A 27187-nucleotide genomic window follows, 5' to 3' on the forward strand; every position below is an offset into this window, starting at 1 on the left:
TTTATGAATATTATTTATAAAAAATTACAGTACAATGAATAAGATTAAAAATATTGAACATTAGGTACACTTAAAACTTTGTTCAGTTTATCTATAACAGAACTGAAAAAATACTGTATAAGTACTGTAGGATAAATGACACTACACGTAACATTCTAGTGGTAAGCAATAATAGGCATTATTGCAAAAATTTACCCAATTGTTAACAAGATCACAATTCTTAGAAAGATTTAATTCACATCGTAAGGCAAGTGTAATAAAAATAAACTAAGTACAAAAATAGAAAAAACCTTTAAATAAACGTGAGGCTTCAAATCAAAAATTAAGTAACAAAAACAGTAATAACGTGGTCTGTTAACAAATTTCAACAATACACAATGCAACAAACGTCAAACATGATTAAACTTATCACTCATAATAAAAGTTTGAATTTTATTTTTGCTTGAACACATCGATACGTTTTAATAGACATAAGTGACATGAACGGAAATTTTATTTACAAAACTCTTTAATTCAAGCTAACCCTGCATCTTTGCACATATTGTAGAATATTGATTGTTGTTTAAGTAAATTCGAAGGAGAATCGAACTCCACTATCTTGCCTTGATCTAAAACTATGACTCTATCAGAGTCCATAATTGTGTTTAATCTGTGGGCTATGGTTAAGACTGTGCAATCTTTAAACTCAGTCCTGATGGTTCTCTGGATCAAATCATCCGTTTCCAAATCGACAGCGGCAGTCGCCTCGTCCAAGACCAGCACCTTCGTCTTCCTCAACAACGCTCTACTCAGACAGATCAACTGTCTCTGTCCGACCGACAGATTTTCGCCTCCTTCTGTCACCTCATGGTACAAACCGGCCGTCAAACCTGTCGAAACTCGTTCATTCGATTATCGAAATTTCGAAACTGACGCGGACTCACCCTTCACGAACGATTTTAAATGGGCGTGCTCCAAAGCCATCCACACTTCCTCGTCGCTGTGCTTATCGAACGGGTCCAAGTTCATTCGGAGCGATCCCGAGAATAGAACGGCATCCTGTGGGATAATCGTGAGCCGGGAACGCAACGTGTGCAGACCTAAGCTCGATATATTCACTCCATCTATAAGGATTTCCCCTTCGGCAGCTTCGATAATCCTGCAAAATTAATTATTTAACGTTCGCCCCATTAGCACCGCTACTCTTCTACCTAAATAGAGATAAAGTGAGACTGGATTTTCCCGCTCCGGTTCTTCCCACAATTCCGACCTTTTCGCCGCCGTTTATGCTGAAGTTTACCCCTTTTAGGACCAGGTCCAGGCCCGGTCTGTATCTGACTGCGTATTTGCTGAATTGGACATTTCCCGCTTCGGGCCACGAGGACGGCGGGCTTTTGTTGGGGATTTCCCAAGCGGCTTCCTGAGGGGCCTCGCCGTATTCCTTAATACGTTCCACTGCTACGATGTTGGTTTCGACGTCGGAGGTCATCCGCACCAACCAGTTCAAAGTTTGTGTTATCTATTCCGACATACAAATTATCAAGGTTTGGGCAATCTTTGGATTTAAATTCGCTCCCGTCGCAAGGATTTACCTTACGGGCACGTCATGTCTACTCAAGATACACTCTGCTCAAATTCTAATTTCACAAGTAATGCTTTACGACAAATGATAGGTTTATCCTTCTTGGGAGTAGTTGTAATTTACAAAGGCTATAAAGTGCAAATTTTATACCAAAAGTAGTAGGTACGAACTTAATTGATAAATTTGAACCGACCGAAACCGAAATGTAAATTAGTCAAATGTAAAAAGATCGATTTAATAAAGTAATAATAAAAAAAAGGGAAGTTTTAGAGCCGGTTTCAACAACGTGAGTTAAATTTAACTACAGATTAAAATATACGAAAACATTGTTATAACTATAGGTAACTAAAGTAACGAAGCATTTTAACCTGCAGTTAACTTTAACTGGCGTTGGTGAAATCGGCCCTCAGAGAAGTAACTTCTTCAAACAAGGGGTTGTAACCATTGCGATTAGAAAATTATACAGAAGTACAATAGATTATTTAAATTATAAAGGCTCTATGTTCTTTGGAATGTTTATAAATTTATTAACATCAATTATTAAGTTATTTTTGCAGTTTTAAATTTTAATGTACTAATGTACAAAATGATTCAAGTTTTACCGCACTATCGCAAACACCCACTTCTAATCGATTTTAAATTTTCAAAAATGATTGTGTACCGCTGTAAAATATTGTGTAAATATTTATTTATTTTTTTTAATGAAACAGGTAAAAAAAATAAATATTTTATTTTAATTCAATAACCACTGCATTAATTTACATAATTTTTCACTGAGTCTTTTCAAACATTTAGGAAAAATTTGGTAATTGAAAACATGAAAACATCACCGGTTCTTGAAATAAATGGAATTTGATATTAAAGTGCGAAATTTAGCTATGATTTATTATTAAATTGGGGGGTCATTTCCAAAAAAGCGCTTGACGTGAGTTGTTTATGGTACCTACCCTTTAGGGATTTAAGGGTGACCGATACCAGCGTTGACTAGAGTGTATTTCATTAATTGCAAAGAACTCAGTTAATACGCAATCATTCGTCAAGTATCATACATCAAATTAAAGGTTTTTTAATTCTCCAGACCGCAGCGTTATACTTTTTTTTATAAGAGAAAAAGATTGTCTGATGATATGATAAAAACCTAAAGTGCGCGGCTTTAATTCGATTTTTTATTACCTAAATTTCAATATTATGCTTCCAGATTTTGTAGAATGAATCTAAATAAGTTTACTGAGTCCGCTGCGTTATGAAATTGTGGATGAAACATTTGTTTTTTTTTATATTGAGCTTAATGTAAAAGTTAAATTTTTCGTCTTCCAGGCGAACATTTCGTTAGAATATTTTGTAATTCTATACAATATATTTACCTTTACCTACTACATTAAATAATAATTAAAAAAAACAGAAGTTGTGGAAGTTATTCATTTATAAATTTGCGAATAAAAACGGTTTTAGTTCATCGCTTTTGCCACCAGAGGCAGTAGAGGCACATCTTTTCTCCGATTTCAAAACTACCTACCTGTTTAGGAACGGGACAAATCCGGGGGTTAGTTTGGGCCGCCGATCAGTTTTCAACCAGGAAATTTTATGACTACAGATAATACCCTGTCACGGTATTATTCGAATTTCTTCAGAAATTCTAATATAAACTATGACCGTACAGAGCGAATTAATTTTTGCTTTTTTTTTATGAAAATTAATTTTTGGAATTAAATATTAGGTTTTTTTAAAAATATGTACGTATCAAAATAATGAATAAATTGCTTCCTTATTTTTCAGACGATTTTAATAATTGATGTGTCAAGCAAAATCGTTTTAAATGGGCTACAATTTGAATTGATCCAATATTTGTTCTTGAGTTCTGTTTTTGACAAATGATAGTCAACTTTTTTTTTCAAATTGCACTATTAACTTTTTTTCCTCAGTTTTATAGAGATTTTTATTTAGAATATGAAAATGTAAACAACATGTTCATGCATAGAATCAAAAAGAAGAAATTAAAAAATAACGTTTTTTTTTTTTAATCAAGCAGTCACATTAAACAGTAATAAAAGTGCATTCTAGACAATGTCTATTTGACTCCGTCGATAACAGAAATGATTTAGTAACAAGAATCGTAGCAGTATGTGAACAAATACCACCAGAATTTTTATTAAACGCCGCAATAGGCGTCAGTGGAAGCTGTCGAATGTACCTTAGAGAGAATGGAGGTAATTTCGAACATTTGCTATAGTAAAGTTATGGTTACTTGATTTTTGGAAATTCAATTTTTTTTAATTAAAAACAAATTTTTGATTTTTTATTTTAATGTTTGTGTTTCAGAAGATAAACATCTATCAGAATAAAAATAAAAAAATATACAGTGCAACTTAAAAAAACAAAGTTAGCTGCGGTCTGTCAAAAAATATAATGTCAAAAAAAAATTATAGCATGTCGAGCTATAGTGTTTCTAAAACGAATTTTGTTTGATGTATCATTTATTAAAATCGGATAAAAAATAAGGAAGTTATAGCACCAAAGGTTTTTCATAATACACCCGGTATAACAAATTAAGTACAGAAATATTGATTTATAAATTAAAGTATGATCGTATGAAAAGTTTTGTGCGTTGTGGAGTATGCAGGTAGGTATATGTATAAATCACAAAAAGAAATCGCGAATTGGTAATTATCTACTCCTTCGCGAGACCAGTAGTTCCATTGCAAAATAGGTGGTTTTTTGGTGGTCATTTGAATGTCACAATGACGTTCTTTTTCGCACTAATGCGTTTAACTGTCACTTTTTCGCATCAGTGCCAAAAAGAGTGAGAAGTATAAAATTACAAGAAAAGCTTTCTTTTCTTTTACTAAAGCAATCAAAGTATTGAATTGATCTCATCAGTTCATCATGTAAAAGAAACTTTTAAAAAACGCAAGCCATTGCTCAAATCGTTGATAAGTGGCTGCGACTTCGCAGGTAATAAACTGGATATACATATAGCAGCTATACCGCAGATCAAAATCACTCATTTGGCAAGAAAATCCCTACAAAATTGTAACAATAAATATCACTTTTGTAATAAATGAATTGGAGTAGATAGAGAGTGATAGAATGATAGGAGTAATAAATTAGTGAATTAAAAAAATTAAAACCTGTATTTCTTTTTTCTTGTTTTTTGCCTAATACTTTACGGAATTAGAAAAAATCTTGTATGTAATTCGTTGCAAAAACATGTCTTTTTCGCATACGACGTCTAATGTGTCTAATGCGAAAAAGACATTTATTTATGGGCGTGAATTTTGGGACTTCATATTATTGGACCATTTTAATCTATTATAATATTAATAATTTTATTATTCGACAATTTTCCAGAAGAAAATTATGTCTTACATTTTTAGACAAAATAAGAAATGTATTTATTGTTTGTCTGATAAACCAGATTAAACCATAAAACTCCGAGAACCTTTCGGTAAGGGCATGGAAACGGTCAGAGCCTCAGGGCTTATTATTTCAGGTAAAAATTCAGTTTGGTTTCCATACTTATCTATATACTCCACTGTGTATTAGTGGCTGCGTTATAAAGGTGGCAAAACTGAAACACTTCGCCAGTATCGGTCACCCTTAAGAATTACTAGAAAAGTTCTCAACAGATGTTTGTTGGCTGTTTACCAACAATGAGGTATTTACTTATCTTATGAGATAGTAATTTTTCCGCTGTTAATGTTAAAATTGGAATAATCCAAAAACTAATAAAGAAATTTCATAAATGTGTTCTTTGAATTAATTGCAAATTATGAGCGTGTAGGAATTTTTTTTTTCTCAAAATCATTTTTTTTTTATTTTATGGCTCTGAATGAAGTGATACGGGAAAATTGATTGCAGACATTTGAAGCCTCATATCAAGGGAATGTAACCCTAACGTTTCGTAATTTTTTAATAGGGTTTATCGTGCGGGCGGTAAAACTTGAATCACCCGGTACACTGTACTTCACTCTTATTTTGATAATAATTTAGCAATTTTTATAAAATTGAATTTGGAAAAGCAACATTTGTAAATCTGACAAAAACCTTCAACCGCGTACTGTTCTTTTCTTGTCTTTCTTGTTTCTTCCATCCCCATTTGCAAAGTGCTCTGTTCCATGGAAAATGTTATACATACTAATATTATTTTGTTCTTGAAAACTGTTTAGATTAAGGCTGATGAAAAAATATAATCTTTATAATGTATGTATTTGTTTTTATTTATTTTTTAATACTTAATGGTTTTTATTTATTTAAAATTTATATTCGATCAGTTAGGCAAAAGGTGAGTAGTGCTAGTTCATTACATTACAAATCTAAAATTTATCGTTATGCCTAAATTTTAATCAAACCTCTGACGTGCGTAACATAACGACGAGATTTTTTAATTCACCACGTGTCCGTATCTTGGTGAATACTTTTGTTGATCAGATGAGGCATCTGCATCACCAAAAGTGAACGAATTAAAAAATAAAAACTTTTTTTTCATTTACGATCATTTACGTAATTCTTGAAAAAATATTTTGCTTTTAAGAAAGTTCTTGGCTCCACCTGTAAATTCATACATATAACTGGAACAAATCACTATCCCAGTTTAATAGAGTCCACTGCCACTGTCATTTTCTTATAAGTATTATAACATGATGTGGACAATTAGAAAAATGATTTTATGCAATACACGTCTACTTTTATGAAAGATCTCTTTCGAGTTAACTGTCTAAAATGCTGCCATCTATTTAACACTTTTTACAGCGTTGCAACATGCAAGAAACCTTACAAATAAACACTCTTACTACGACTAGGCTACTTCTGTTTGAAAAATACTTGCATTTTACGACAGGAATGACTTACAACTTTGGTCAAAGGCTCGTTTTCCTTGCTGGAAACCGTTCATATCAGTAACATTTTCAAATGCGTCGAGTACACCACAACAAAATAGGTACTTACATAGTCACTTTCATAGTTTTATACAAATCATCATTTGAGAAACCTACGTACAGCGACTACTTACTTCAAAAAATTTAATCCAACCAGATCGTGCAAATTTTATTACATACATTATATTGCAAATTCGAAATTGTCTGTCTGGACTCAATTTTTTGAAAGCAACCATGAAATGAAACGTTTCACAGAAGAATCTATTAACTCATACATTTTCACTTTTACTTTTTTCTGGAAATAAATCTAGCAAAATATCCCTCGGACATGTCAAACTGCGGAAAATTTGACATGCACTCGAGATATTACTATTGATTAATTCCCACGTATTCAGCCAATCAGAGCGCTTGCTTTCATCCAATCAAAAATGTTTATCGCGATAAAAACGTCCTACTACTCTGTCATCTGTCAAAAGTGATTAAAACTGCATGCTACTCCTGTCAGATTCTCATATTGCTTTTAATAATTGTGTTTCAATAACTGTATTATAAATAAATAATTAGCTAACGTTAAAGTTTGTATTCTGGAATTAATCTTTCGGACCTAACCAGAATAAAAATGCCCAAATTCAACTCGTAAAATTGTCAAAGCAAAAAGTTTTCGTAAAATTGAAAAATCTATCTGAGAAAAAAATTTGGTGTTGTTATTTTACCTTCGATAAAATTATTACAGATTAAAAAATATATATATGGAGCATGTCCATGTCCGAACTCTGACATTAGAAGTTGAGCTGGGTGTACATTCTTTCAAAATAATTGTGTGTCTTTTTTATGTTGTCTGAATTTGCTTTGTAGGTTTACACAGAGGCTTATTCAAAGTGTGATAAAACCTTACCTGCAGCGAGTAGGTGACAGAAAGTCCAACCAATCCGGGATTCTGATCTTTCCCCCAGACCGCGAACAGGGCGGCGAACAGAATGATCAAATTTCCTATCATTTCCAGCCTGACTGCCAGCCATCTGTTCGAGATGATACTCGGATAATAACAGACTTGATTGACGTCGACTTTATGTTCAGATTCTCGAATAAATCGTTCCTGTTCTCGGAACGCTCTGATCGCTTGCACTCCCGTGATGGTCTCGCCGAAATGCGAATAAATCGGCGAACGAGACACCGATTCTAAACGTTTCAACTGTCTCGACGTCGCTACGTAAAATCTTTGAATGAAATAGTACAAGATTCCTATCGGTACAATAACACTGATGAAAATCGGTGTGGTATAACTGATCACAACTAAGGTGCCCACCACCTAAAAGTTTTCCTAGATTATTAGAGTCCTGCCATCAAATAAAACAAAACACTGCGTGAAGCGAAGCAGTTATATTTAAACATGTCGTACATTGCACAACATTTTCCCTCAGGCAAAACATATTTCAAATAGAAATAAACAAATTAACGGTGAGTTGGTGAGAATGCTCAATGCCAAAAAAAAAATCGTAAATAAACGGAAAAGTGGGAGGGAAAAACGGTCTGTTTTTATGTACTGCTGTGCAAATACTGTGAATTTGTAGTGCTTATACCTCAAACAGGCAATAAACTCCATCTGACATGCCCCAAGGTAAAGTATTATCCATAATTTCAACGTCTCGAGAAAAGCGACCCAGAATTCGTCCAAGAGGGGTGGTATCAAAGAACAACATTGGAGCTCGCAAAACACCCTTCAGCATGACCTGGTGTAAAATTATGGAGGCGTAACAACAACCTAACTGAGGCGTCAAATCAGCAAATAATGACACAATAGCTGAAATTTTGAAATCAAAATGTTAAGAAGGTCCTCAGCAAATATTTTCCTTCACCAGTTCTTTTCGCGATAGTTCTTCTAGGCTTTTAACTTTCATTACGTTCAGACTGACAACACATTTGTATAATTATCGCGACTTAAAGAACATCCTTTGATTTTAGCAATTACACTGAAGCATAAGTTTAATTAAAAGAATGCCAATTTCTATCAAAAAAGGTGGTGCGTTACAGTAGTGAGTAAAGAAGTATACAAAGCGAAAATTAGTGGAAAATATCATGTTAGTAGTTATTTTGTAGTAATACTTTTACAACTATGCAAACGGATCAAAGTTAATAAGGGTGCAAGAAATACTAGAAGCTTATTGCCTACTGGAAGCAATTAACGATGGCTAGTGTCATTAGCTTGATTAAATTATATTAATTTGGGAAGTGCTCGATAAACTGGACGAAACAAAAATATTTACAAAATAAATCAACCAAAAACTGCGACTAGTTTAGCTCCAGAAAACAATGAAATGTTTTTTGATAAAAATTTTGTGTTAAGTAACAATACATCATCCTCTTAGCGCCGAATATCAAGTACAACGAATACACGAGGAAATAAAATCGTTATCGTTTCTTTCCTTGCCCCTAAAGCACATAAATTGCGAATTCTTTGTACAAAATTTAGGTATTTGGGTCGCGTCTGACGCCATCTGTCAGTTTTGTCAATTTGACAGCTGTCAAATCTAAAAACAATCAGTTGTCAACAATTCTATTTTTGATAAATTCTGGAGCTGAAAAAAATGATAAGTTCTTTCCCCATACACTGTATTCATAAGAATATCAACGCTAACACACTTGTACATCAATCAACAATCGGATCAAAATTCTTTGAGACAGACATACAGGGTGTGTTTCATTGAATACGTTAGTCTATTTTGCGCAAATTGAAGATAGAGGTGATGCTGTTTGGAGACATTTGTAGAAGAGGTGTATGTATATAAATTAAAAGAAAATTAGAAGAACTTGGATAGAAAACAAGAAGAACGCCAAACTAAACCCAAATCTGTATTTAAATATAACTGCTAAACAAAAAACTCGTCGCTGAAACACTTACAATACAACTACTTTCAATGACTTCGTAACAGCTAAAGGGAAGTTCCTCATCGAGACCGCCTAGATCTCTAGAAAATCTACTGAGAACTCTGCCGATTGGAATTAATTCGAAAAAGCTCATCGGCTGGCGGAAAATATTCGACAGGAGACCTCTATGAATTTCAGAGGCGGCATTTAGAGACGCTATCGTTAGATTTAACTCCGACGAGCAAATTGACAATGCTACAAGTTCAAAGTTAAATTTTACACAAAACACTAGCACTGAGGGGAAGACACTACATTACCGTGACCTAATACAGCATAACACACTAAAAGTGGGTCTCAAGCATACTAAGAGGTTCAACCAAAAACAAAAAGAATTGAAATACTAAAGCGACAAAAATAAAAAACAGTGTTATAAAACTGTAACACGATTAATTCAGAGCGGATTAAAAAATGAGCGAAAATGTTGGCCGACTTGTGTGACTTCACATTAACAACAAAACAATATAACTGCTTTGATGACATTGGCTCAATCAGTAAAAACACAAACCGAAAAAAAACAAGTGATCCATCCTCTGAGAGTCATCGGTAATATGTTGTCCAAAGTGTCAATGTCTTTGGAGAATCTGTTTAAGATTCGTCCGACTGGAGTTACATCGAAAAACGTTGTACAAGGAACTCGTAAAATGTTTGACAGTAGCAGGTGGTGAAGTATTCGAGCTCCGTTTAACGCTCCTATGTATAATGTCAGCGCCGATAACAATATGGCAAGAGCTGAAAAACCGATCAAAAAACTCACAAAATTCAACATGTATGGGGTAGTTTGTTAGAACAGAAAAAAATGTGCAAATCAGTTAAAAAGCGGGTACAAAAAAAAAAAACAACAAAAATAAGAAGCGTGTAAGCCGGAAGCGTTTTCTTAAGCTAAATAAGGCGAACCCACGTGTGCCGGTGTCGACGACGAACACTGTGCTGACGACACTCTAGCAAATGAAAATTAAGAGAAAATAAATTAACATTACCGTAAACACCATGGTAACACCTGATTGGAGAGTCATTGGTAACACATTATCCAAAATGTTAATATCGTTAGAAAATCTGTTAAGAATTCGACCTAGAGGTGTGGTGTCAAACGTCATCAACGGCCAAAGAAAACAGTTATGCAAGAGGGTTTCGTGTGTCTTGACAGCCGCTTTGATAAATCCTATTGCATAGCTCAGAGACATAACAAAGGAACTAAGACCTAGAAGTCGTTAATAATGATACAAGTGTTCATCTGATTGGTTAAAATAAAATAATGAGCTACTTTAACAGTTGCATAATGGCAGACAAAAATAATGATCGCATGATTTCTCTATATCTCGGTTCAAAAGACAACTTGTCAAACTTATCTGCTGTCATTGTGTTTTTCGGTCGATAACGTAGAGAACTTCATGCGATCCTCATGCTGTTAGAATGAAATAATTAACTTTGGCTTTTGTAAAAGAAAAAAAAGCAGCCGGAAACATGCCGCCCAATATGCAAAATAATTTAATGGGACGGTTAACCTGACATCCACAGATGCGAAAAACAATCACTTACCTTGTCCTATACCTAAAGCACCATAAATACCGAGATAAAAGTCTCTTTTCGCGGTATTAGTGACGTTGTTGACCACGATAGTCTTATCGTCCGACCAAGCACCTTTAAAAAACGACATCAACAAAGTTGCATCGACCAAATCAACCACTTACCCAACCACACGTTAGATCCGATGCTGAACCCCTGGAACAACATGTTCAAAAAGATCGTCGCCACGGTCAGAAATACTCCTATCGACCGCAGATAGTGTTTGTAAACGCTCCACTTCACACTTCCCGTTTCCGCCTTCTCCACTTCAATCAATTTATCCGTTTTGGCCGGTATCTTTTTGGGTTCTTCGATCGAACTAGATCGATGTCGCAGCAAGTTCTTGTCGGCGCTCTCGGACGATTTTTGCCTTTGCAGCGACAAACTAGTCTGATCTGATCCGGTCTCGGACACCGACTCCGACACTCGAGACCTGTGGCGAGACAATTTTTTATTGATCTCTTCGGAAACGACGGTTCCGCTGAGCTGAGTCTTCAGCACGTCCAACTCTACAAAAACAATTTTTACACGTGCAATCTTAAGACTGGTTGCGAGCACCAACCTTCCACGTCTTCTTCAACTTCGTTGATGTGCTGCAACAAGAATTCGGAGAAAGCTCCCTTCTTATCGAGCAGCTCCTGGTAAGTCCCGCTTTCGGAGACTTCTCCATCCTTAAGTACAATAATCTTGTCGGTTTGAGGTAAGTAGGTTATGCCGTGAGTGACCAAGACTCGAGTCTTGTTCTTGAGCAACCCTTCGGGTCCTAACACTTTTTCGAAAATGTGCTTGCCCACGTGACTGTCCACAGCGCTCAGTGGATCATCCAAAAAATAAACGTCTGAATTTGCGTAAACGGCACGCGCAAGACTGACTCTCTGTTTTTGTCCTCCGGACAAGTTTATACCCTTTTCGCCGATTTCAGTCTGATCTCCGGCCGGTAACATTTCGAAATCTGGTTTCAGGGCACAAGATTCGATCACTTTATCGTACAACACCTTGTCGAATGATTTTCCGAAGAGAATGTTATCTCTCAGACTGGCATTCTGGATCCAAGCTTGTTGGGCTACGTAAGCTATAGATCCGACGGTGTTGACGCGCCCTGAAATCTTCTCCATCTCGCCTAAGAAGGCCGAGATCAGACTGCTTTTGCCAGAACCCACCGTCCCCACTACTGCGGACAGCGAATTCTTCTCCAGGCGGATGTTTATGTTTTTCAAGACTTGGTCATCGTCCCAACTGAAGGTGCCGTTCTCGATCACTAACGGGGCAGCTAAAAATTGAACCGTTTAAACCAGATCCCTCGGTACATAGAAATACATATATACTTTCGGAGGGGTCATGAGAAACACTGCTAGGATCCAGTTCTTCCGCGTTCATAAAATGATTGATTCTCTTGATAGAAACCATGGCCTAAATAAGAGCGTTAAGAAGTTACTTTGTGATCTTTGAGATCATGAAATCCGCTAGACGATTTCATGATGATGCAACACATAAAAGAGAAAAAGTAACAAAAGAAAAAGAATTAAAAAGCAATAATGAGTAAGCGTAGGAAGGTTTACACGATCGTCTCAATATCAAAAGTGTTGCATCGTGCAAACCTGACTACCTATAATGACGGATTATGATGTTGATAGCTTACTTGGACCAGGTTCGATATCATCATTGGCAACATGCTCAGCGGAAACCTTAGTATATTGAAGAGAGATACAGATACAAAGGCCTTACTCGCATCAAGAACGTTACTTTCGTCCACCAAGACATATGTACCGAAAGACACTAGTGACACCTAGGGCATGCAAATGGAAAAATAATGATAGAATAGGCTTTCACCCCAGGCGTTAAAACTTATATGTATATTATAACTAGCGTGGTCAATGATCAGTTCAGTACAGCACACCTCCGCCAGTGAAATGTGTTACGATTATTGTAACAGTTGTAACGTTTAAATACCTCGACTAAGTACACGATCATCATCGGCAGTAACGACATTGGCATTCGCATTATGCTAAACAAAGAAAGTGAAACAAACGCCACTGACGGTGTCATTACGTTGTTTGAGTCGCTGTAGATGAATACTGCAAAGGTGAGCAGACTCACCTACACAGATTAGAAACAAGTTATATAACATATTCCCTATCGGTAACTTAAACTAGAACGACTGATTCGATTCGGGAACGAATCTTACTTCGAATTAAATATTTTGCAATTTAAATTAATTGTCTGCTGTCATTCGACTAATTAAGTAAACTCTATCTTACATTAATTACAATAAAAAATAAATCAAACAACCTCCAATTAATGTTATTATCGAATTCAGTGTTTACGTTATGTCGGTCTTGACATTATTTCAAACATTATTAAAAACAATACAACGGATATAATGTGCTTAAACCGAAACGCTTGTCAAATGTGGCACATATTTGTACATAATTTTAAATAACAAAAATATTAATACTTTTTCTCTAAAAAATTAAGTTTTGCTTGAGTTTTTAAATAGTTTACTTTAAATACTTATTATATTTTATTGGTGGCATTGAACATTATGGACACGGATATACCCCATTTCTGAGTTCGATGCCGGCAAGTCGTAAACCCGGATTGTCATAAATCAGTAATAATCACCGCTTAACACCCGCACGTGTGCGAGTTTCTTTTGTTGGGAAGATACTTGCGCTCGGCTCACGTTAACAAGCTGGCCGTCCTGTTCTAAAAGCTGTGTGCGGGCGTAAGAGTGAGAAAACATGATGTTTGGAAGATGCGATGTAAGAGATAGTACTTTAGAGCAGGAAATCCAAAAATTGAATTACAACATTTTAATACATACCAGTAGAATGGCCTAGGGAAAATGAGAATCGCTAGGAACCACAACAGTGGCGCATAATGCAATGAGAAATTTTCACCGTAGTATAAAACGTTTAAGCAGTTTGTGGTGCTCTATAAGCACCATTACGCCTTCCCGTCATGAAATGTTTTGGACGCATTGGAATCTGTCAGCGCTTCGGTCGTCTTATTGCTTAGCGGCATTGGGATCAGAAACAGAGTATACTAAAATACCTTCGAACTGTCCCAAGTATCTCTGTCTTATCAACAGTTTATACACCCTCCTGGAGTGAGAAAACAAAAGATGCAGCAAACATCCCGCATTATAATAAAATATTTCTTGTTGAACACCTGTTAGACACTCTCTCTAGAAGGAAATAATCAATGAACGAAATGTATGAGAAATTGTTACAAAACTTCTGTGAAAAAGAGTGGGCCAGATTGGTTCTGTCGAATCTACTGGTTAGTGTTTGACATTATAAGCAGAAGATAAGTCATTGAAAGTATAGTTTGTTCTTCACATAAAAGAAGTAAATTTCAAAAGTAAATTCCAAAACTAAGAAATGTCGTGGGGAGTAAGTGGCAGAAATTACCACTTATTCTGAAAGCAGAATAAGATATTTTAGAAAAATATTATCAAAAGCAAATGATCAGCAAATGAGAATTTTGAAAAAATTCTGATGAAACTTTGGTTTTAATTTCTTTGATGAATTTCCTAAGTGTTCCTGGTTCGTTAATTTCAGCTACCAGTTATGTAGTAGTCATCGACAACTTCGTTATGCAAAGACATAGAATCAATAAACGTCAATCAGATCGATAATGGCAGACTGCTAGTTCAACAGAATTTGTAAAGTGAAGAAGAAACTGAAATTGAGGAAGAAGTTAAAATTATGTAGAGGCTCTACCTTTCGAGGAAGAATTTTCTACGGTCCAATGGAGATGATAGTCGCTTAAAAATCGTTAATGATCTAGAAACGTATCTAGAAGAAAATATTTTAGCAGCTCATCGTCAACAAATACTCTGAAAAATATTAATTTTATAACCAAAATAAACCAACGAAAAGTTATTGTTCTATGTCTTTTTCGAAGAAAAAAACTCTAATATGACTCCCTTTATTAGGTAATGATAAAACGTTTAGTCTTTTCAGCATTCATAATGTAGAGCTTGTTTCACTGTATTTTATAATTAGATATTATTTCATTATCTATTCGAACATAACTCGCAGTTAAAATAACTTTCAGAAGTTAATCTGGAATTTTATAGATTACATTTTGATATTCAAGTTATAAAATAAAGATTATTAATGAAATCTTTACAATATAGCAAAACGATGGTTTAAAATCTTAGTATTATCAGTCAGTGACGTCTGCCATGTTTTGGATTAACTAAGAAATATGTGTGCCAGTAGGGTGATAGAACAAAGTAAATGTTTATTATCGATAATAAGACCAAGACAATCAATCGTTTTTAAAACCTTCTCACAAAAATATTAACAGATAAAAGATAACATGATTATAATCATCTCAGAAAGTTAACTTTTCAGCACTAGCGTGACAAATATTTTCCGTAATAAAGTTGACCAAGATACAAAATGAAAAGTACCAACATACTGATTACTAAGTGATTACATACTAAGTCGGCATGAAAAATTATGGTTTTTTTAAATGATAAGTTTCATTATTAACCTTTACGTAAACGGTTGTAAAAAACAGTTGTATGCAACACATATAAATGTACATTATTACTATTATTATACAAGGTGTATTAAAAATGGCGCATAATATTTACGTCACATCATTCTAGGTTGAAATACAAGCAAAAAAAAAACTCTAGTACCATTTTACTGTTAACCCTCCACTCATGGAGTTATTAAGAGTTAAACTTGTAAATTTGCTTCGAGAAATACATTTAATTAGTATTAATAACACAGAATTCAACAAGTAAAATAAATATTCCAGCAGTAATTTTACCATTTTGATCATTGGTTTATTTGTAATTTCATTTTTTTAAATGTTATTCATACATTTTGAAACTATTGCAACATCGCAACTAAGCTACAGTGATTTTTCGAACTTGAGTAAAGGCTGAAAGTAACAAGGATTATCATTAATGTCATTTTTGTTAATAATAATAATTTAAAAACTTTTCGTCTAAGCAGAACCCATACCACCACCCTGAAAGGGTCGTTTTCATGGTGGCTTTACAAGTGTGGCTCGCTTGGCTTGGAAGCCGCTCGACCAATGGGAGCACAGTTTTTAAAAAACGCCGCGGCGTGGCTTGGACTTTGCTAGAATAGGTAATATTTCTATTTTTCAAAGCCACCCTCAGGCTTTGGAAGCTTGCGCATGCGCTCAAACTCCCAACTACATAATCAAATCAGCTGGTGTGACAGTTCAATAGCGCATGCGCGTTGGCGTGGCTGTCTTGAAGTAGGAAGCCACCATGAAAATGAAAACGACTCTTCCAAAGCCAAGCTAGCCGAGCGAGCCACGCTTGTAAAGCCACCATGAAATCGACGCTGAAAGGAAATGCTCGAGCGCTCGTAAATTTAAGAGAAAAAGAATGGTGGGTCGATCGGCTAAAGGCGTTAAAAAATAAACATTTTAAAACCTAATTTAATTTACAAAATTTAATTAAAAAACAAAAAAAAACATAAAGAAGGTTGCAGTAATGGGTTTTCTTTCTTTCAGTAATAAAAAAAACTCCCGGAAAAAATTTCCCATTTTTTTCGGGCATCGTCGATAGGTGGCGCCCTTGGCGGTAGTGGAAATCAAGTTTACTGGTTTGCCCACGGCTTCCTAGATTAATAAGAGTCGAGGCCTCTAATACGGCTGGTCGAGTTCATCAGTTGCAAGCATTTTTACTGTTCCTGAGAGGGCGCCACTATACATTTGTGTATTTGGCTGCTTCACCGCGTACAAATCTCATTTTAAAAAGAATCGGAATTTGTATGTTACATACACTACTTCAAAAAGTAGATTATTGATAGAAAAAAAAACATTAATACGATTTTTCATTCATTTAATTTAAAAAATATTCGTTTTTTGGTCGAGGGCGCTACTATACTTTTGGCTTTTGAAGGAACAGACAGTTCAAGGAACTCGACCAGCCGTATTAGAGGCTTCGACTCTTATTAATCTAGGAAGCCGTGGGTTTGCCTAATGTTGCGAGACTGCGGCACATCCAAAATTTGTGCGGGTTTTCAACGCCAACTGCGACGGGACAATAATTTATAATCACCCTGTATTATGCGCCTTTTTTAATACACCTGTATGTAGATATTTTATAGAAAAAAATTGTTGCCACGTTTTCAAAATGATTTTTAAATCTTGGTTGATTTTAGGTTTGGCGAAATTAAAAACTGAATTGAAGACGTTTCAATGTTAGGTTGTTACAATTTATCCGCACAATTCGTCGCATTTATTCAAATGGATTTTCCAGCTTAAAATATGCCTCCACATTTGATTAATCTGCTAAACAAAAATTAAAGTAAAAACCCAATCAACTTTTTCATTTCGATTCGGTTGAAGCACATTTACACAACTGACTAAATCTATTTAAGTAGATAAGAAAAACCATGAAAACCTTACCAAAAACGGCGCACACGACCATATGAACGACGTCCCGGCATTCATATAAGCCGCTTCCTTCAAAACCTGTATCTCCTTAGACCTGATTTTCAAAATTTGATTTTCAAAACTTGGCTCCCAAGCGTACAACTTGAGCACTTTGATTCCGCTCAGGACCTCGTTCATCAACTTGACTCTTTCGTCCTTGTTTTTCATCTGTTTGATTTGCAAAACTTTGACTTTGTTCGCGATGTACCCGTTGACGGGAATCAAAATGATCATCACAGCCAACCCCGCCAACACCGAGGGCCCCAAGATATTCCACAAGAAGTACAACGCCAAAACGATCTGCAGAGGCGCCGACCAGATCATGTTGATGTAGGCGGTCAGATCGATGAACTTCTGAGCGTCGACGGACATCAAATTCACTATCTCTCCCACTGTGGTCTCCTTGCGGGCTTTGTTCGAAACTTTCAAGGCTTTTTTGTAAATGGCCGAAACTAAAGCCGTACGAATCCTCATCCCTACTACGAACATTCTGTTGAAATACTGTGACAGTACTATGGTCTGGATAGTGGCGGTGGCGAAAAGCAAGCCGGCATAAAAAAAACCTTTCCACTGGTCCTCCTTATTTTTCACGAACTCTATAAGCAAACTGATCAACGATCGTTAGTCGCGAACGGTTGCAGCGATCCAAACGACTTACTTCAATATCTGGGGGCTGACGAAAGTGAGAAGATCTTGAACTAACTTCAAAACGGCACCAAACACAAACGTAGGTCCGAAAGCTTTGATGAGAGCTAACAGTATCGACGCCTGCTTCTTGCTGGAGGAACTGTTGACAATGTCCACACGTGCTGAGTCTAGTTTATAGGAAGCACGAGTTTGATGTGTGGAGGAGTTACTGTAAAGGGACACCACTCAGGAAACAACTCCAGGTTGAAACAAGCACAACGACGGAAAAACGAAACACAACAAGATGGTGAGAGCGTGTTAAAAACATATACAGTGCGGTGCGTAGCGCTGTTCGATTAATATCATTAATCCAAGCGAACGGTTCAAGCTTTAAGCGTTAACAAGCGCAAGACTTACCTTTCCGATTTCTGCAAGATTTTACGCCAGTGCTTCTCGAACATCGGTACTACCTCTGCCGCTGAATCTTCGTGTTTCATGTCCCACAAATCTGAATCCACAAGAGGCCTTCTGAAACCTCTCCACGCGAGAGGATCGAACCAAGAAAAGAGCAAACGAGAGAGGAAACTACTGTGCTCTTCCGGGCACGGGTTCTAAAAGTTCAAATTCTCAAGTTGTTAAAAACTTTGGATGGGACAAAAATGCAAACCTGCAACTTTGGGTATTCGCTGTGTCTCGGGGCTCGATCGGCGAAACAATTTAAAAACAACATGATCAAAATGAAAGGATAATAAATTAAGTAACTGATGTAGGAATAGTAGGATTCGGGAATCTCCTCCCGAGAACCCCTGACTTCCGTTCGGAATTGAATAGCACCGCATAGCGCCATTAAGAACCAAAAGAGAAACTGTAAACCTGAAGTACAGAGGCCATATTTACGATTGTATACCAACAGTACGGCCGATAAAGCCTGCAAAATAAAAACAAACATAAATCGTTCTCCCACCAAGTTTTGATTCCTGTCAAATAAAATTTAAATTTGTTGAAGTACCAATAAAGAGTTGAATTTATTCATTTACGTAAACTTTTAATAGCACAACTACTTTGAATATAAACTGAAATGGCATGTTTGAGAAATCACATAAACTAGGTACTTGGGCAAAACTTGTAAAAACAAATCTTAAAAACATTTTACTAAAATAAACATTTTATGATTCAGTTTATTTAACCACATTTGATTTGCTCTTTATATTTTAAAAGGTGTTGTAAATTGTTGGCAACAAATGATTGTTTAAATGTAAAACTGTAAAAAATAATGCCCTGTAATTTAGAATCAGTTTCATTTGCATAAAAAGTAATTAAACTAATTTTTGTAAAACTGTTAAAAAGAGCACACATATTGCAAGAACTAACAGTAAACATGTATGAGATCAAAGGAAAGAAGATTCTTGGCTCAACAAGATACTGTTTATTTACTTTGCTACTGATGACACAGTAGATTATTTGAAAACTGTTAAAATTTGATTTTCAGTATCTTCAACATATGTAAATATTTTATGAAAACTTATGAAAATAATAAATATGTAATTATCTCTGGCCAACAGTTGTTAAAACATTAAGATTAATTCTCTTTTCTGCATTTAAATTTATCAATATTTTTACATTCAGAATTAACATTAAAATTACTAAAAAGAACACGGCTTTAGAACATATTTTCTGCTGAATCATTTCATTTATAGTAAACAAGAGTGATTACCCATATTATCTTACAAATCAATTTTGATTAAAGTTAACTGTGAGGTTATGTGCAATGTCATGATGAGATATGTCATGACTGTCAGTGTGTATAAAGTGGAAACTGGTATACTTACAAATGATAGTAACTTTATAATAGGTGTATAAATATCCACATTGTATGTATCACTTTCACTAGAATTAATTGATGTCACTAAATCTGTTACTGTTAACACAAAAAGAACTGCAGTTCCGAGTAGTTTCGACACATTTACCCAATTCCATGGTATATCACGTTTCTTGCTGTGTAATATGTAGTAAACTTCTAAACTCGAAAATGTCCATAGAAACACACAAGGAACCCAAACGAGCACTGTCCTTTCGAAACATTTTGTTAGATCCGGATCACTTGTGTACCATGAGAGTGATGAGTTCTAAAAAAATTCAGTTAGCAGTTCCAATAGTGGTGTCACCGGTTGTGATATATAATTATCAAAAAAAGAGCGCAGGTATAAACTAAATATACAGTTACCACCGGTGGTATTTAACCTTGTTTTACGTAACATAAAAACATAACACCCGAATCTACATTGTTGCACCAGTTCGACACGGTACAAGTTTAAATAATTTCTATAAATCTACCTCCATTACTACTGTATACTTACCCAAAATTCGGAACCACAAAATTTATCCATCGCACCTGCAGCCATTTTTTACCAAAACTGCGCAAACTCCTTCGCCGAAATACTAAAAGAAAAAATACGATGTAGTGGCATTTTATTGAATGAAACGCACGCGAAAATTCAAAATTTTGCAATCCCCAACCCAGTCGAAATCATTATTTTTCGTGGAACTCGAACAAAAGCGAAATTTATTTAATTCCGGACATGGGAACTACTTTTCAAAAATATCGCAGTAGTTCTTTCTGTCACAATGACAAACAAATGACAATTGACACATGCGCAGTTAAAACAAGTCGTTTGTTCGATGGGTTGTTTTGGTGTTTGAAATTGTTTATTGTTATTCAGTCAGGAGTTAATTCAAAATGTGTTCGAAGCCCTCGAAAGGGGTATTCTTGGACGTGGATCCGAGCATCGTAGAAAGCAAACTCCAATTCACCGTAATGAGAGAAATCCGAAACGTTCAATTTTGAGGTTAAGTTGTTATTTTGTTGCAGAGCGATCCCGACGAAGAGGAATTTAACAAGATATTTAAACCGCTAGGAGAACAGCACCCGTCCAAGTTGGTCAAGCCGTTTCCTGGTAAGTAGTGGTGGACACGTAATTTGTCATCGCAAAAAACCACTTGCGCCTTATCACACATTTTTGTTGTGTCATCTATTCGTCATTTCCAGATAATAAGAAGTAACTTGTTTTTATGAGTACAGATAACGATGTCATAACGACATCAAGGCTGAAGTAGTTTTACTAAAAATAACCCTCGAACTTCTTTCAGTCTATGTTCAAGGTTTGCACCGAAATGACCTATTTTTCACAGTTGCAACAGTTACAATTCAATTATTGTGCATGTGTAAAATTTGGGAACCACAAAATGAACACACTAACAATGAATAAATAAAATGGTGTTGTCGTCAGTATAGTATTTGTTGAATGATTCATAAGTGCACAAACAAAATCTGTGAAGTTAATTTTTTTCTATTTCCGCCGCGAACAAAATTAAGAGAGATGCCTCCGTAATAATTGTACAAGTTTTATGTTGGTGCTTGTTATGCTGACCATGAGAAAATATTTGTTTATTTTACTAAAGTTCAAATTGTGTTTCCTGTTTTGCCCCACAGATGATCCAAGACTGATCAGCAATGAAATTATGTGTACATATGTGCATATTTTATTAACGTCGCAAATTGAGATAATTGTTATTTAATTAAGTCCTATTTACTCGTCCAACAATTACTTAATGAGACTTCACAATTTTATCTCGCCTCGTTTCAATTCAAAGACAATAACAACTGTTTCAATTGTAATCTTTTAATTATGCCAGCTTGACACATATTTTTTCAGCTTGTACACACGCGAAATACGTTTGATGCAAATTGTGTAATTTGAAAGTTATGTGGAAACGATTCGTCTATAAATACGGTCGTTTATTTTAACAAATAATAAGAAGAATGTAGCTTGTTGTAACCGGTTTCAGAAAAATCTGAAGATGTGTTTGTGCACACCCAGGTTCCTTTCTTTCACCTTTAAATTAAAACATGAATTGCATAACTCTGGAAACGTCAAGGTCGCTCTATGAGTATAAACAATTCGTAATTTTAGTCGCTTAAATGATTAATTTCGAAATGGAGTGGAGAACGTCTTGGATGTAAGAATAAGCGATACATACCCGTTGAAAAAATGTGTTTCTTGTTGGACACAAATAACTGGGAGAAATTAATCGATCGTATCGATCCGAACGGGCGCACAATTAGTTCGAAGAAAGCATCAATTATGCAAGAGACACGTGCAGCGTCGAGAATCAGACCGTATTGTTATAATTCAGCGGTGTTCATTACTCGATGATTGAACCGAATTTTTATTAAAACACACTACTTTCCACGTGACACGTTGGAAACCTGCTCTGCACCCGTATCAGCGATCGTAGGACCTGTACGGTTGGAGCGTTCTCGTTGTGGTTTGGGATTACGCGCCGGGGTTTCGGTAAAAACTGAACGGTCGTAACACTCATCAAACAAGATATATGTGGTTGAAGATAAGATATTAACAATGACTTTCACGGTACGAGTGCAAATCGAGCGATGATCGATCGCAACGCAACACTTGACTAACTGACCTGTTTTGGGTGGACGATTTTGGAAAAAAGTCACTGGAAAAGAAAAGTCACTCTTTTGGGTCACCACTTTGAGGCACTGTCGGTCTTCGGAGGTGACAATGTTTTTTTCGCGGTGTTCGAACTGGGTCTGAAATTTCGACCGCGCTTTACGCGCGTCACCACTTGAATGATGATTATCTACTTGATTCCCGCATTGTATCAACAATGCCAACAATTAATCTAATGATTTGTAAGTGTGTTGTATAAATAACTTTGGGTCGATAGAGGAGCAATGTTGTCGAAAAACCGTGCATCTTTGTCGTGTCCTAGCCGTGTTGTTACGCAACATGTGGCAACGGCAAATGTTGATCGAATAGATTTATCAATTTTCTGGAGGAAGACGCGAGAAGAGGCGCGACTGCGGTGCTGAATGAAGGCGAATTTAACGTTGCGCGGCTCGAGGCATCAAGGATGCGATCGGGGACTTCCACTCGATCAAATCACTCATTTACCTTGTTTTTGTACCGGTTGCGTACACAACAATTTCGTTTTGTTGACGAATCGATTTAAATAGTATGTACTCGTCAAAAACGAGACCCGCAAGTGGTCAACTGGTTTGAGGAGAAAGTTCCTTATCGAGAAATGGTGCACTTATCTAAAATTCTTACGTCATCTAGCGACACGCGAACAATCTCGAAGGGAGAGGACCTTTGAAAATGATTTAGCTATTTTGTCGATTTCATTTCGCAATGTTTCACAACGATCTTGTGAAAATAGCGGATAATTAGGTAAATTGCCGTGTCCTGTCACCAATCGTCATTAACTAACTGCTCGAGGTGTAAAGGATGTTGGTCCTAATGCGGTTGTAATTGCGGGCCCAAGGAAAGTGCGGTCTTTTTTCAATTCTGAGAAGAATTTTTTCTAACGCGCCTATTTAGCGACAACCTTGAGAGCTGGTAATTCTTCTGCTTGTGAACAACGTACGTTCGGTTAACAATTTGTCCACAATTTATTGATTTATTCGCGGTGGCTTCGTTATCAATCAATAACCTCGAATACATTGATGTAAATGACATCGTCTTGGTCGCATCGGATACCTGGAGGTACCTTGCTACACGATTAGGATAATGGAATTAACGCCAACGTTGTTGTCTTTATCTCAAGCAATTACTTGGGGAACAATGGGTACCAAATCACTTTACAGTTAGTGAATATTAAGAGGACCAAGCTGATTATTAAATTTTGCGGCCTTGACAATCCACGATTCGCCAATTTTGTACTAGGACAACGTTCATAATGACGTTAAATAATTATAAATTTACGGTCAGCAATCGTTGCAAAAGCCGGAGATATTTTTTTGCTCCACAACTGCAGCCGATTAAATTATCAACACAATAACAATAATCGTGGAATTTCTGAGCGTTTGAATAAAATTTTCTGGTTCTCTGTTGACTTAAAAAATTGTTTTTGATATTTAAAATCTTTGTTAGTTACAAAGAATGACTCACATTTTTATATGTATGAAAGTAATTATCCAAAATTTTTACCTTGTAACCGGTATCTGTGCAATCTTTTTTTTTGTGCGTTATTAACGTTAGAATTGTTACACGTAATTATAAAAGTATGTTATTTTTTTGTCCATAATTTTAAAAAAAATCCTTATAATTAAAACGAAAAAGTTACAAGTAAGTGCTTACATGAAATCAGTTGGAGCGGGCGATAAAATAATTTCGAACTTCGGTGCTACCATCTGTCGATAAGCCAAACTACGACTCCTGTTACGTAGAGTACAAGAGAACTAAAGAAACCCCTTCCACTGTTGTCTCGGTTGCGCGTCCTTTTAATTATTTTTTATTTTTGACAGGTTTCTGCATCAAAACGCGAGAAGTAGGTTCGGAAAGAAAATTTTTCGTCAACATCTGCCACACCGACGCCATACCGGCCCCGAAAGACATCAGCGAAAAGGAACTGAGCGAAATCTTGGAGTCTGACGAGATTTCGGAGTTCCGAGTGCCGATGAGCATAGGCGAGGTGCGCACCGAAAAGGACAAGAAGAACGAAGAAGCCAAAGCAGCCGACGTAGCTGTTCATCCGAGTTTCTTCAACAAAATCGAACAGAGTCAGTTGTTCAAGAGTTTTTTCATAACGATTGTTTTCGAAGGGTTGAAGGATAAATACGGGATTGTGTGCAACGATGAGAAAATCATTTTGAAAAATAGGAAAGCGTTCGGGACGCTGCAGATGCACAGGATACAGCAGAGGGAGGTCGACGAGAAGATGAAGAGTGGGAGTAGGTCGTTGATTGAAGAAATCACGGGGAGCACTGGGAGTGAAGGGGCTAAGCCTTTGATAGAGACTATATCGAGTAACAGTATTGAGAATAGGGTGCCTGAGTACCGGTTGTTCAGGAGGAAAGCTCAGCCGAATTGTCTAGTGGGAGAATTCAAATTCCCAGATGTAGTAAGTTTCAATTTATTTATTTATTTTTCAGTCTGTACAGGACGCAATTTTACAAAGGTTTTGCCAAATTAGGGCAACTAACGTGTGGTTGCTGAACAGATGGAGTAATAAAACGGGCCCCTAGTGCCCGCCTATTGTAAACAGCAGCTTCCAATTGGCTTATTCAAAACGTGCACATATTTTTGAAAGCCTGATGTACATCCATAAAAATTACTTGACGGCATCTCATTAGTTTTAAACACGCATCGGCAGTTTGACCACGTATTCATGTTTGGAGAAGATGTGCCACGTCAATTAATGCAACATTTTTCACAGTATCAACTATATCATATTCTTATGAGAATGATAAATGGCAAAGAACCTGCCTCATTGTGAAACAGGCTTCAGCGTATATCGTTCTGCGCAACTAACGCCACTCCTTTTTTTTTGTACTCCATCTGTTCAGCGACCACACTTTAGTCTTCTATTAAAAATTATAATGATGTATAAAATAGAACTAGAACTAGAGCAATTGGAGCTAAAAGCCAACGTTAAAATCGATTTAAAGATAAAACTGCTGCAAGAATTTGTTAGAATTAAGGCCAGTTTATAGAAAGGGAACTTCGATTGGTGCAATCTGATCACGCGTTCAGTTAATCTCGCATTTGATTACGATTAACTTAATTTCGCTTCTGTAAACTGGCCCTTAGGCCCTTTCTATAAACTGGTCCTAAGTCTAATAGTAAAATCTTGTAATGAATTGTTTTAATATTTTGCATTTCTCAAATCAAAATGCATTTAAAAATTAGCAGTTCTGGTTTATACTTAGGTTGAACCGAAAATCTCTTGATCTTGATGACACTATCTGTCCCTTTACCGCACGGAGTGTGTAAACTAACACCAAAATTTGGAGCTTTCAGGGACCTCCAAAAACTGTTAGGCCCGATTGTATAAAGCTTAGTTAACATTGTGTCAGCTAAAAACGCGTCAAGTCGGAAATCCGCCCATTTGATTGACTGATTCAAATAAAATGTTAAATATCATCCAATCAGATCGCTTGACATTATGTTAATAATAATAATAACGACTTGACATCGCTTTGTGCAACCGGACCTTAGCTTATCATAAATAAAGTCCATTTATACTAAGAGAAGATACCACTACCATTGATTTGTTCAATTTTCAAAAATGAACATAATTTGTTTTCGTCTGAAGTCTGATGGCGCCATCTTGTAAGTCTATCGGCATAATAAAATAATTTTCTGCCATTTCATTTATCAAATGTCAGTCTGTTGACAGGTTTTGCAAAATTATTGCTTACAATAAATTTCAAATTTGAGAAAACAAGCAATGGATCGTCGGCCAAATAGATTAATGCGGTAGGTAGAGATCATTTCGTCTAAGAAATACATAATGCTCACGAACACGTTGTCGTCGGACGAGTTCATGTTCAAATTTTTAGGGGAGGTCCAGCGGCGCACAGACCCATCAACCATCTAGAATCCATGGGCTCGTTGTTATTTCTAACTTAACCCCGTTAGCGTTCAGAAGTGTTTTGTTTTTGTTAATTCTTTCTCTGTGTATCATACTATGACATTCATTATTGAATTATTAATTTGGTAGAATTTTAATCATATAAATTAATTGAACAATATCGACTCCTTAGCTAATCGCATGTTTCTACGCCACTGATCATCAGCTGACTAGCGTCCTACGGTCAGATTTCGATGAGTCATCATGTACTTCTTAGATGAAATGGTCTCTAAGCATTTTACATCGTTCGGTTTTTGATAAAACACTCTCGCTTCACGGTCGTATTTCAAACTAAAAACCTCGCGCTGTAAAATGTAGCCTACCGCATGCGTAATGTAAATAGTTAACTATTTCCCAACACATCGAGATTAACTTTAACACCCACTGCGCTGATTAGGTACCGTTTAGATCATAGGTTCCCAACGGGGGCGATACCGCCCCCTAGTGGGCGCTGGAGCTTACCATGGGGGCGATAGCGAGTCTAGTGGCAAATGGGGGGCGTTAAGACGGTCAAGAGGGGCGGCCGTGGCGTACGAGTATGATATGACAAAGTTTAAACATGGAAATGTCGGCGCATCTTGTAGGATGTAGGCTGTCGTAAACCCGGGTTCTTAGAAATCAGTAATTAATAAATCACCGTTTAACACCCGCACGTGCAACTTTCTTTTGTTGCAACTTCCGTTCGGCTCTAACAAACTGGCCATCCTCGTTTTGATAGCTGTGTGTGGGTGTAAGAGTGAGAAACCATGATTTTTTGGTCACT

At 36.2% G+C, this 27187-nt stretch overlaps 2 protein-coding genes across 10 annotated transcripts in view; one reads left to right on the forward strand and one right to left on the reverse strand.

Moving 5' to 3' along the window:
• On the reverse strand, positions 1-22085 carry MRP (Multidrug-Resistance like Protein 1). 6 transcript variants are annotated; one of them, XM_069042139.1, is made up of 17 exons: positions 22027-22085; positions 20346-20427; positions 19818-20114; positions 18656-18916; positions 18406-18599; positions 18020-18148; positions 17335-17968; positions 12563-12709; positions 12249-12333; positions 11486-12193; positions 11049-11432; positions 10897-10998; positions 9866-10089; positions 7331-7744; positions 1191-1498; positions 924-1138; positions 1-869 (listed from the first exon to the last, which is right to left on the reverse strand). In XM_069042139.1, exons 2-17 carry the CDS (start codon positions 20388-20390, stop codon positions 514-516), a joined length of 4503 nt encoding a protein of 1500 aa, XP_068898240.1. In that variant the 5' UTR covers positions 20391-20427; positions 22027-22085; the 3' UTR covers positions 1-513. The 6 variants fall into 6 exon arrangements, with proteins under 6 accessions (XP_068898240.1, XP_068898239.1, XP_068898236.1 ...); XM_069042138.1 differs by lacking the exon at positions 9866-10089 and adding an exon at positions 8016-8236 and having other exon boundaries at positions 18020-18217; XM_069042135.1 differs by having other exon boundaries at positions 18020-18217.
• Positions 20427-27187, forward strand: part of Pih1D1 (PIH1 domain containing 1) — a 15920-nt gene continuing 9159 nt past the window's right edge. For 3 of the 4 annotated variants that reach the window (XR_011157781.1, XM_069042145.1, XM_069042146.1), the window contains exons 1-3: positions 20427-20800; positions 20858-20942; positions 24317-24912. Coding sequence is in view for 3 of the 4 variants with exons in the window: in XM_069042145.1 (XP_068898246.1) it covers positions 20726-20800; positions 20858-20942; positions 24317-24912 (756 nt within the window). In the remaining variant the exon portion in view is untranslated. Of the gene's footprint in view, positions 20801-20857; positions 20943-22571; positions 22703-24316; positions 24913-27187 lie in introns of those variants that run through there. The other variant, XM_069042147.1, reaches the window with a different exon arrangement.

The sequence above is a fragment of the Tenebrio molitor genome, chromosome 3 (assembly GCF_963966145.1).
Source record: "Tenebrio molitor chromosome 3, icTenMoli1.1, whole genome shotgun sequence".
Lineage (NCBI taxonomy): Eukaryota > Metazoa > Arthropoda > Insecta > Coleoptera > Tenebrionidae > Tenebrio > Tenebrio molitor.

Excerpts from the sequence above, each read along its gene's own strand:
- MRP (XM_069042135.1), bottom strand. The coding sequence starts at position 20,390 with ATGGCTGCAGGTGCGATGGATAAATTTTGTGGTTCCGAATTTTGG. Across the intron at positions 12,710-17,334 it reads GGTCGTGTGCGCCGTTTTTG|GTGTCACTAGTGTCTTTCGG; the intron begins GTAAGGTTTTCA and ends TGCATGCCCTAG. Across the intron at positions 10,999-11,048 it reads CGGATCTAACGTGTGGTTGG|GTGCTTGGTCGGACGATAAG; the intron begins GTAAGTGGTTGA and ends CGTTTTTTAAAG.